Source organism: Harpia harpyja, chromosome Z (assembly GCF_026419915.1).
Source record: "Harpia harpyja isolate bHarHar1 chromosome Z, bHarHar1 primary haplotype, whole genome shotgun sequence".
In the NCBI taxonomy this organism is placed as follows: Eukaryota; Metazoa; Chordata; class Aves; order Accipitriformes; family Accipitridae; genus Harpia; species Harpia harpyja.
Window position 1 is genome coordinate 105,779,838 of NC_068969.1, and position 10,633 is coordinate 105,790,470.

Genomic DNA, 10,633 nt, shown 5'->3' on the forward strand with positions numbered 1-10,633 from the left:
TCGTTCTGGTGTGCAGGGGCTGCCTGCCCCATGACAGCTCCCACCTTGTCATGGTTCCTCCCTGTTTTGTGTGTGAAAGCCGTGTCCCTATGAATCGTCATGGAGGAGCTCGGACTAGGTTTTTCCAGCCCCCAGCAACCCTGAGGAAGCACGCCTGAGAAGCTGCATGCTCCCAGAGCAAGGCTTCAGGTTGCTACTTTCCCTCCTCCCCATCCTACAAGTAGCATGGTCTCAACTAAGCCTAGCTGGACCTCTGTGTTGGTCTGTGACCCCCTCCATGGGTGTTGGTGCTCATTTCCCATTTTGTAAGGTGCAGCTGTCCCTGGCCCTCTTGGGAAATCCCCATCCTGCAGCCTTTGGGATCTGCTCGATCTCGGCTGCTGCTGCCACCCCAGCACAGCCTCCAGCAGCCACTGTCTCTCCGGCACTGGGGGATGCTGGTGCCCAGTGCAGCCTGGAGATTGAGGGGCAGCCCGAAGGCTCTCCTTGGTGAGGAGGATACTGCTGGAAGATGGGGCAATCGACCACTCTCTTCTCCAGCCTTTTTTTTTTTAGCCTGGGATGACCTGCATGTGCCAGTAAAGACATGTTTTGGCAGTCCTTCATATGAGCTCTCTGGCCACCACTGCCACACTGCAGCTGGCCCCCAGGTCCAAGCATCTCCTTCCCATGGAGCTTTGTTGGTGTGACCTGTGTGCCTGAAGGAGCTGCTCTTGATGGGTGTTGAGCAGAGAGGGGAAGAGGGAGCTTGACCCCATGTGGCTGCTGCTGGTTGAGAAAGGGGAAAGCACAGTGTTGGGATATGGGAAAACAGAGGGTTGGTTTGTGCTCCTGCCCCCTCCTGTGTTGCCCTGCTCCCCACTCCGTATCCCCATATCCAGTCAGTCCCTGGGCTGTCATCCTCATGACTCTGCCTGCTCTGTCTGACAACCTGATGGTTTGGAGGGGGCTGCTAGCACCCCCCCCGCCCCAGCTCCTGCCTGGTCCCCTCATTGCCCTTGTGGGGCCAAGTTCCCTCTGGGGTGCTAAGCTCACTGCACATGGTTGAGGGGAGGCCACGGACAGGGTTGCTGTGGCCTGGAGCTGTGGCTGACAACCTCCCCAGGCCTTCAGGGCTGTGCTGGGCAGCTCTGACGTGCGTTTGGACAGGGTGTGTGTTGGGAACCAGTGAGTGGTGGTGCTCCCCGGGTTCATTCTGGGCAGGAGTGTGTCCTGTGCATGTGCCGCGGGCAAAGCTGAGGGACGAGCCTGGTCTTTGCTCCTCTGCAGCCCCCGTGTCTGATCACCCAGTCCTCTGGGATCTGAGACATCCCATGTGGGCCCATGGGAGGTTCTGGAGGAGGAGAAAAGCAGGAGCTGCTGCAGAGCAAGGGGGATGGTTTAGTAGCTTTGAGTGAGGGTTTCCTCAGGCACTCAGCTGGCACTGGAGGGCAGGGTGGTCTGCACCCTTGGGAACAGAGGAGAGTGTTGCCAGGCGGTGGGGGAGGAGGAGGAGGCAGCTGGGGATGAAGGAGCAGGGAAGGATGAGCAGGTGTAGGTTGAGTGTCTTTCAGAAGGGCCAAGGGCTGTTTCAGGACTTGAGGTACTCCTTGCAGCTCACTTCCCCATTCCTGTCCCTGCTTCCCTATGTGCTTTCTCAGAAGTCCTCCATCTCCTGTGATCACTGAGGGGAAGTGCAGTGACTCATCACAACTCTAAAACCCATGCAGTGGCATTGGGAAGCACATGGATATTGCCTCAGAAACAGGAGCAGCACTTCGTGACTGCACTCTGGTAACTAGGAGGGGTTTGTGGGGAAACTCCGGGATCTTGACAGGGGTTCCTCTGTTGAATACCAGAGCCTGGATGCCCCTGGGGAAAAAAGGCAGCAAAAGGCAGCAGCACTGACACTGATGGGAGGGTCCCTCCCAGGAAGCCTCCTGTACCTCCTAAGATTTCCACACGTGTCTGTTTCCTTCCTGTTGTTGCAAGTCTTGCAGTCAGTCACAGATGCCTGGGCTCAGAGGCCACGAGTGGGGCTGAGGTTTCAGTCCTGCCTGGGGACTTCATGCTAGCATGGCCCTGCAGTTGCTGGCTCTGAGGTTTCTCCTGGTCCTTTTATCTCTGCTGCCAGCACAGGGCCAGGAAGAACCTGATCCCAAGGTCCAAGGAGAGCCCTGGAAAAAAGGTAAGAAGCAGTTCCTCCTCTTCCCTGGAGAGATTTTGCTGCTTTTCCTCCTGCAAGTTTGATGTGCATCTTTACTGCCGGCAGCCCTGGGCTGGAGCCCAGGTGGACCCCTGAGGGCTGTGTCAGCTGGGGCATCTGCTGTCTCCGGGAGAACCCGGGGGGCAGGAGCCACAGTGGGGTTTGGGTGTACTGGGGGTGCTGTGGGACGGATGGGATTGGGGGATGGGTCCATGCCCTGCACCGAGCCAGTTGCCAGTTGTTCCCTGGAGGCTGCAGGCATGAATCAGGCATGAATTCATGCATAGTGCGTCAGGGGGAAGGGTCTTCAGGGAGCAGGGCTACCACTTTCTGTGCACACCCTATCCCCAGGTGTGCCCGAGGGACACTGTGCCTTCTGAGAGCAGAGCAAAAGGGAACTTGCTGCCGCTTTGCCAGCTGGATGGGCCTGGGCATGGGGAGCGGCTGTGTGCCTGGGCATGGGGTAGGTCGTAGCTGTGTGTCAGCGGGACACAGATGCTGGTTGCCGTGCTCAGCTGGGCATCTCTTGCTTTCTGCAGTCGGGGTTGTTTGAGAGCAAAGCCTGACCATAAGTGGCTTGTTCACCAGCATGTCTGTACTTCTTCATGGCTGTTCAGAAGATGGTCTGAACCTTGTGAGATCCCTTCTCTGCCCCTTTGGGAGAAGGAAGATTGTATTTTAAGCACTCCAAGGACTCCCAGAGCCCCTTGCAGAGGCTGGAACAGGGAAGTGCTCCTTCCCAGGTGCCAGCATCTTTGCCTGTAAGAATCATTGCCACAAAGCCTCCCCCCACAGCACTCAGCAAACTGCTGCGACAGGCTGTACCTGCTCAGCCTGGAGGATGGTGAATGTGGTGAGGAGGGGATGTGGAGGAGGTAGCAGGGCTTGTGGCAGGGAAAAAGGGCAGGGGCTGTGGTAAAGCAGAGGATGTGAATGGAGAAGGCATTGCTCATCCCCATGTTCCACTGCACGGTGGCATGGGGCAGTAGGAGAGTAGTCAAGGGACTGACTGAGCCAGCACAGGGACCCCTGAAGTGTAACAGGGGCATCTCTGATCCCTGTGGGAAGAATGAGCCATGGCTGGAGAGATGTGCATCCCAACAGGGCTGGTGGTGCCATGGCCCATCAAGGGCAGCCTGAGCTGGGGTGGGTGACATGTCTGAATGAGTGGCTGGAGGGGGTCTCCTAGTGCAGGGGTGATTGCCCTGGGAAGCTCCCTGCTGTGGGCTGTGGAAGAAGGAATATAGTGTCCCTGGACATGAGGGTGAATGGGAGAGGTTCCTGGATGAGTGATCATTCACACTTCTGGTACACAAGGAGAGCTCCCTCCCAAGAAGCCTTGCCTGCGCATCGTATCCTGGCAGATGGACATGTCATTTTCCCTCTCCCTTCAGGGGCTGGATGGATTGCTGGGGATTTCTCTCCCACTGCCCACACATGCCCCACCTCATCACCTCCCACCCCAACTAACACCCACTTTCACCTCTGCCAGAAATGTGCCAAAGACCCCGGTGGGACTCAAGACTCCGGCTGGCACCAGACCAGGAGAATTACAAGAAGAATGAAGAAGTGAAGTTGAGTTGCATTGATGGTTTCCAGGCGTCCTTCACCCATGTCAAATGTTCAAGTGAAGTCCAGTCCATCAGTCATGGAAAACCTGTGTACCGAGAAGTTTGGCTTGGAAAGGACAGCAGAGGTGGCTGGATTCGCATTCGGTCCAGCGTGGAGTGCATTGGTAAGAAAAGCATCAGGAGCTCTCCTGGCTGTCCTGCTCTGCCCTTCCTGAGCAGGGAAGGCAGGCTGTGCATGCACAGGTTTCAGGCTCTCTGTCTGCCTGGGGAAATGGTAGGTGCTGCTGAAGGCCATGTCGAGGCAGCCCCTGAGCCTGCCCTGGGTCTAGCCTGCGGTTCACCAGTGGGTGGGAGGTTCTTGCTGGACATGCGGGTCATAAGGGTGTCTCTGAGGGCTTCTGGCAAGAGCATGTGCATGAAGGAGAGAAGCGTGGGAGAGCTATGTGTGGTGGAATTTGTGGTCTGCATGGCATCACGGTTGGGGCAGGGGGATCAGTGGGCTCTGCTGCCTGTGTCCTCTCAGACCAGGCAGCTGTGAGTACCACAGCTTGCTCCCTGTAGGCTGGTGCCCTCCAGGCTCTGTGACACGGTGGGCACAGGCTTGGCACCATCTTCTCACAGCCTGGGGCACGGAGGTCTGCTCCAAGGGAGAACAGGGCAATAGTGGGCTGATTTGGGAACCCGGAGAGAAGTCCCTGAAGTTTTGAAAACAATAGTCTTCTGCTGCTCCCCAGCTCACTGAGGGCCATGAGACCTGGGCCACAGCAAGAGGGCTTGGGGCTGGTTCCCCACAGGCAGCTGTGAGCATGGGTAGTGTGGGGAGGTCTGTGGGAGGGGAAAGGGATACTTCTTCTGTGACCCATGCCGAGGGACAGTTCCGTGCATGGCCCAAGCTTTCAGGGTATCCCGCCTGGTGGCCTTAGCTGCTTTGCTGAGTTCTTGTGGCAGGATCCTAAGACATGAAATAGCCCTGGCTTCTTAGATGATGCCACAAGGCATCAGCATCAAACGCTGGTACATCAGTCACTGTGCAAGCTTTGTGCACAGTATGAGCCCCTTGTGGGTGCCCCAGTCCCTCAAGCTCCTGCTCCTCGCCTTTCCAGGGAGGCCTGGGGGAAGCAGCACAGGGCCCTTTTCCTCCTGATGCCTTTCCTGGGGATGTGGTGTAGGAGAGCTACTCCATGTAGTGTCCCAGAGCTCCATCTCTCACTATACTGTAAGGCAAAATGAGGCTTTCTCCAGGGGTCTACGCAGAGCATGAAAGGGCTAGGTCTTTCTAAGAGCTGCATCTGTTGGACTGTAGAGATGCTGGGACCCACAGACACCTCAGTTTTGACTCAATGGGGAAAACTGCCTTGAGCAATAGTAGTCCACACATTCACCCACATTCGTTCCTGTCCAGACTCCTCCTGCTCCCCTACCAGAGAGCTGGAGTGACCAGTTTCAGCCTCTCGCTTTGCCTCCCACCCAGCTGGTGGGGAGCAGGGCTGTCGGACTGCAGCACCCTTGCAAGGCTGGGAGGGGAAGGGAAGGGGGTGACCCTCTTGCAATGTTTCCTTCACAGATGTCCTCCAGGTTGTCCCTGGGACCTTGGAGGTTTCCAGCACCAGCATCAAACTGAACTGGACCTGCAGGCTCCCTGATGCCTGCCAGCAGGTTCGGGCCAGGTGCCGGCTGGAAAAGAATTCCTCCCTTCCCTGTGAGGCTGAGGAGGTGAAGGGAGAGGAGATGCTCCATGGCCAGGAGGGGACATTTACCTGCCCCCCTCTGCAGCCCTTCACTGACTACAGTATCACTATGTACCTGCCCCCCAGCACGATCCTATTCACATGGGTTGCCAGGACAGAGGAAACAGGTATGTGCACATGAGTATAGGAGAGAAGGGACAGTCCTGGGATGTGTCACAGGTAGGGGAGGTGGATAAACATCCCCTTCGCCTGGCAGCTTAGCCGGAGCATCCACTCCCTGCAGTGATGGTCCAGGATCAGGGCTGATCGGCTCCTGTGGGGCTCTGGGGAAGGGGCTGTGCAGGGCCCTGGAGCAGAGCACGTCCCCTCCTCACCACACCGTTGCTGCTCCTGCTGCTGAAGCACATGCAGCCTTTGTGGGGGATAAACCCTGCTTGGGGGGTCCCTTGGCGGACTGTCCCCTGGTCCAGAAGCTGCCTGCACCCTGCTCTGGGCTCAGCCCCCCCTCACCGTGCCCGTGCGTGACCCCGTCCTCCTGTGCTTCCAGTGCCGGACAAACCGGAGAAGCTGTGGCTGGATCCCAGCACAGGGTCCCTCAGGTGGAAGGCGCTGCCCTCCTGCAAGGGGGAGATCGTCGGATACCAGGTACCAGGGGACCGCAGGCTGCCCGTGGTCTCCCTCGCCTTGCCAGGCAGCCCTCTGCCCGGAGCTCTGTGCAGGCAGCCTGGGGGAGAGCGGGGAAGGGAAAGCCGTGATGACCCCCAGTTCCCAGCCAGTCCAGCTGAGTGTCTGGCTGTGATGAGCATGAACGCTTTCTGTCTCACCCTCAACGTTCCTCGTGCTGTGGAGTTGCCCGGAGAGGTGGTGGGTGCTCCCCGGCCTCTGGGCCTCCTCCCCGCGTCCGCTCAGCCTGGGGTTTGGCAGACTGGGGCTTGGTGTGCAGCACTTGTTGACATGTCTGCTGGGGTGGCTTCCCAGGATTTCCTCTGCCTCTTGCGTGCTTGTTTCTGGTTCCTGCCGCAGAGAAGTCTGTAGTCTGAGTCATGCTCTGAAAACCCCTCTTCTTTTGGGAGAGTTGCACCGTTCCTTTGAGTTTTCCTTAATGTGTGGCTCGAAGGGCCTCGCCTGTCTATGGGTTTGGGGCTCTTCCCACAGTGCAGCCCTGCTTTCTAGCACTGAGGCGGGGTGAGACCCTTACCGGCGTGCCCTGTGCCCTCTCCGAGGACAGACCTCTCCGTGGGGTGAGAGGGACCCAGACATGCCGCTTCGTCGCGCCCCTCTTAGCTCTTTCCTGGAGAAAGGGGCAAACAGGGGCCCTGACGGCATTGCTCGCGGGTCTGTCCCAGCTGGTTACCTGCTCCCAGACACCTCTGTTTGCGAAAGGAATCCTTGTTTTTCTGCTTTCAGTTAGCTCCTTATTTGCATATTCCCAAGATGCCATTTCCATTAAGACCCCGAGAGCAGGGAGGATGGCCCGGGATCTGGTGACAAATTCAGACGATGCACGTGGGGAGCCTCCATAACTCTGGCTTCCCCTTTTCAAGCAGACAAAGCCTTCAGAGCCCAGCCTTGGACGGGAGGAAAGAGCAGTTCAGGGCTCCTCTTGTGGGGGGTGTCACCACAGTGCCTGCGGTGTTGCAATACCGTAGCAGTGCCCCGGCCTCGGGCTCATTACGCGTATATACGCCTCTTCAAAGAGACAGGCTCCCTCTTGCCCTCAGCTCTTCCCAGAAGCTTGGTCCTTTGCTCACAGGGGCAGCTGCTCCGACACCTTGAGCGCTGGCTCCGGATTCCCCCTCTCCTCCTCTCGTCTGCTTCGAGGTCCACGCGCGGGGCCAAGGCTGCCCTTGGGAGCCTTCTACGGCTGGAGCGGGCGCAGGGAAGGGGAGGCTCGCAGGGGTGCTTTGCTCCGTCTCGGTGTGCCGTGGGCAGGTTCCCAGAGGGCAGGTGGGAGCTGCCGCCCTCCCGCTCTGTCCCCTGTCCCCAGCTGAACGTGACGGCCAGGAGCGCGCAGGACGGCAGCTTTCTGGAGATGGAGCGACTGCGGCTGAGCAGCTCCGTCACTGAGCACCCGCTGCCTGAGCACAGCCCCAGCAGCAGCTACGTGGTGACGATGCGGGGACTCACGGCAGCCGGAGCCGGGGCTGCGTCGCTGTGGGAGTTCCAGACCGACGGCTCGGGTAAGGCTCGCCGCGTGCCGGTCCCTCCGCGGAGGGCGGCCACGGCGTGCGCCCCGGCCGAGGCAGCTCTCTGTCCCCAGCCCTGTGGGCTCCTGGCCGGCGCCGAGGAGCCTGGGCACGCAGGAGCCGTGCTCCGCAGCCGGCGCTGCCTGCGGCTGCCCCTGCTCCCCGCGCAGCCCCCGCGGCGCTGCCCGCCGACGCTTCTCCCCCGGGTCTTCCCCGCCAGACACCCCGCGCCCTCTCGACACCAGCTGCCGCAGCGTGCGTGACGTCTCCCCGTCCCAAGGGACAGCTGTGCTTCCCCTCCGCCCCGTCGCCCGTGCCCCCGCGGCGGCCAGGTGAGCGCAGCCTGCGAGCAGCCCCGAGATGGGTTTCCCCTCCGGCAGCACGTGCCCGCAGCCGCCTCCGTCCCGCTCTCCCCGGCCCCCTCCCTCTCACCGCCCTGCCTCGCAGGGAGCACCAGCTCATCGTGGTCGCGACGCACAACGGCACGGCGGTGGAAGGCGCCTGCTCGGGGGACCCGCGGCCCTTCAACGCCAGCCGGCAGCCCGGCACCTACGTGGCCGCCGTGCTCAACCTCACCACCCCCGTGGACTTTGTGCTGGGCGACGGCACCCACGGGCAGGGGTACCGCAACGCTGCCCTCCGCCCGGGCTGGGACTACACGGCCCTTCTGCGCCTCGTCCGCCGCTCGCAGCAGGTACCCGTCGCGGGGGGCTCCTGCTCTCCGGGGACGCTGAGCCCCTCGGTGGGGTCTGGGCCGGCTGCCGGCGGTGAGGAGCGGTGCCGCACGGGCTCCGCTCCTGGCCCCTGCGCCGAGGGCCTGGGCGCCTTGGCAGGACGGTGTCCCCGGGGCCCTCAGCCGCAGCCGGAGCCTTCGGTGGCCGTGGGTGGGAGGCCTTTGCCTCCAGGGCGGGCAGCGGGGCAGGAGTGGCCTGAGCTCTCCCTCCCGTCTCTTCCAACAGGCAGACAAGTTCACCTGCGTCTGCTACAGCTTCTCTCTTGGTAAGTGGGCTCCTCGCTCCCCGTGCCCGAGCCTCTCTCCCCCATGTTCCCCTTTCTCAGCCTGGCCGCTTCCCATGGAGAGGAGCTGGCTGAGCACGGGAGCCGTGGGTTCTCGTGGGGGGCAGAGGAAACCTTTCGTTTCCCATACATGGCGTCATCCTCTATCTCAGAAGAAACCTAAGCCAAGACACACATCTACACAGTTACACATACCCTTTGCCATCTTTGGGGTCATTGCCAGAACATGGCCCAGGCTGTGGCACCCACTCCTGGTTGTTTGTTAGTTGCAGGGCAGCCTCCGGGCGCATGGCACGGGACTGTGATTTGGGTGGTTGTGCTGTTGGCACTCTTTCTCGTATCTGCAGGGATCCTATGGTTCGTGCTTTGCAGGTGAGTAGGAAGGGGACTTGTTCAGCAGGGCCATGGGCAATGCCAGTCTCTTGCTCAGGGCTCTCCTTTGCCTTTCCAGGAAAAGGAAGTCTTTGCCCAGCAAAGCTAAGGAGGATAATTAAAAAGGTAGGAAAATGCAATTCTGTGGACCCCCATCGCAGAAAGGCCTGTAGGGCTGGGTGGCAACTGGGAGGAGAGCAGAGATCTCCCAGGAGAGCCTGACCCTCAGGAGAAATATCTGCTCACAGTCTTCACTGACATGTCTCCCCATTTGCTCCAGCCCTCTGATACCAGGGACAGTGAGGATGGCTCTGCCTGCTAAGCTCTGTGTAGCAGCAGAGCATGGCTCCAGGCACCGCTCCCAGCCTGCAGCAGAGGCAGGCAAGAGCAAAGCCAAGCATCCCAAAGGGTGGCTTATGGCTCAGCCCTTTGAGGGACCCATGGCCGTGTCATAACCCCCCAGGGGAGAGATCTGCTGGGAGGGGTCTCAGGAGGGTCAGACTGAGGGACTGCTGCTCTCACCTGGGCACCGGTGGGCACCTCCGGGGACCTGTGGTTGGGGAACGAAGGAGTCAGGCTGTGGCAGGCACTGCCCTGTGCTCCAGCCTGTCTCAGACACTCGTGTGTGCAGGCAGCTCTGGTGACGTGAGCTCCCCACGCAGCCAAAGGCACGCAGCAGCCTCTACCCTGGGTGCCCTTGGTCTCCACAGGTAAAGGTGGCCAGGCTGGAGATCGGTCACGCCAGCCCCTTCCCAGGACCACAGGAGACATTCAGAGCAGTGGGGGAGCAGAGAAGTTTGGGAGGATGACCCCAGCTCAGTGCTGATGGCTGCCAGGCCCTCTGGCTCACCTGTGACTGTGACCAGCACTGGCGGTCCCATCCAGTTCAGCAGAGCAAGAGGAAAACAGGAGGCCAAGAAGGGTTGTGAGTTCTTTCTTTGCTCACTCCCTTCACCTCCCAGCTTTCACTTACTGCTGTTTTAAGGCCTTTGAATGCAACTTTCTGTAGTTCTTTTTTTAGGCTTTGCTTTCATTTTTGCTTTCCTGGAAGCAGGAATTGTATGCCAGATTTCACAGTCCCTGACTTACATGGGCTCAGGCTGAGGGATGGTCCATGCTCCTGCCATGTCCTGTGCTCCCAACCCCTCTCCCCGCTCTGTCTGCTGACATTCAGCCAAATCCAGGGCTCTGCTGGAGCTTGGCCTGACTGGGATGCCTTCATGACTGCCTGCTCTGTCTGGACAATCAATAAAGCCTTGTGGTTTGGAGGGGGCTGCAGCTCCTGCCTGGTCCCTTCATTGCCCTTGTGGGGTCACATCGCCCTGCAGGGAGCTAACTGCACCTTGTTGAGGGGAAGCCATGAGCAGGGCTGCTGTGATCCCATGTCCCCAGGTGGTGCCTGACAGCCTTTCCAACCTCTAGGGCTGTGCTGGGCAGCTGTCATGTGAATTTGGATGGGGTGCATGGTGGGAATCATTGAAGGGTGCTGTCGCTCAATGTACATCTTGGGCAGGAGTGTGTTCTGTGCCCATGCTGTGGCCAGAGCTGAGGGACCTGTGTGCTCTCAGCTCCTTTGCAGCCCCTGTGCCAGGTCAAACCTGGAAGAAAAGTGAA

The 10,633-nt window shown here is 59.9% G+C and overlaps 1 protein-coding gene across 3 annotated transcripts; it reads left to right on the forward strand.

The window, feature by feature from the left end:
* Nucleotides 1–1,940: 1,940 nt before the first annotated feature.
* Nucleotides 1,941–10,297, forward strand: LOC128137542 (uncharacterized). 3 transcript variants are annotated; one of them, XM_052778570.1, is made up of 11 exons: nt 1,942–2,167; nt 3,678–3,920; nt 5,321–5,611; nt 5,992–6,089; nt 7,432–7,624; nt 7,851–7,962; nt 8,078–8,324; nt 8,590–8,629; nt 8,914–9,019; nt 9,099–9,145; nt 9,730–10,297. In XM_052778570.1, exons 1-10 carry the CDS (start codon nt 2,056–2,058, stop codon nt 9,139–9,141), a joined length of 1,485 nt encoding a protein of 494 aa, XP_052634530.1. In that variant the 5' UTR covers nt 1,942–2,055; the 3' UTR covers nt 9,142–9,145; nt 9,730–10,297. The 3 variants fall into 3 exon arrangements, with proteins under 3 accessions (XP_052634528.1, XP_052634530.1, XP_052634529.1); XM_052778568.1 differs by lacking the exons at nt 9,099–9,145; nt 9,730–10,297 and having other exon boundaries at nt 1,941–2,167; nt 8,590–9,014; XM_052778569.1 differs by lacking the exons at nt 1,942–2,167; nt 9,099–9,145; nt 9,730–10,297 and adding an exon at nt 2,738–3,038 and having other exon boundaries at nt 8,590–9,014.
* The last annotated feature ends 336 nt before the right edge of the window (nt 10,298–10,633 follow it).

What these genes read in the sequence shown, in the direction of transcription:
- LOC128137542 (XM_052778568.1), top strand. Translation starts at nt 2,056, where the DNA reads ATGGCCCTGCAGTTGCTGGCTCTGAGGTTTCTCCTGGTCCTTTTATCT. An exon ending in AGGAGAGCCCTGGAAAAAAG is followed by an intron (nt 2,168 to 3,677) that starts GTAAGAAGCAGT and finishes CACCTCTGCCAG; the next exon opens with AAATGTGCCAAAGACCCCGG. An exon ending in CGTGCCCCCGCGGCGGCCAG is followed by an intron (nt 7,963 to 8,077) that starts GTGAGCGCAGCC and finishes CCTGCCTCGCAG; the next exon opens with GGAGCACCAGCTCATCGTGG.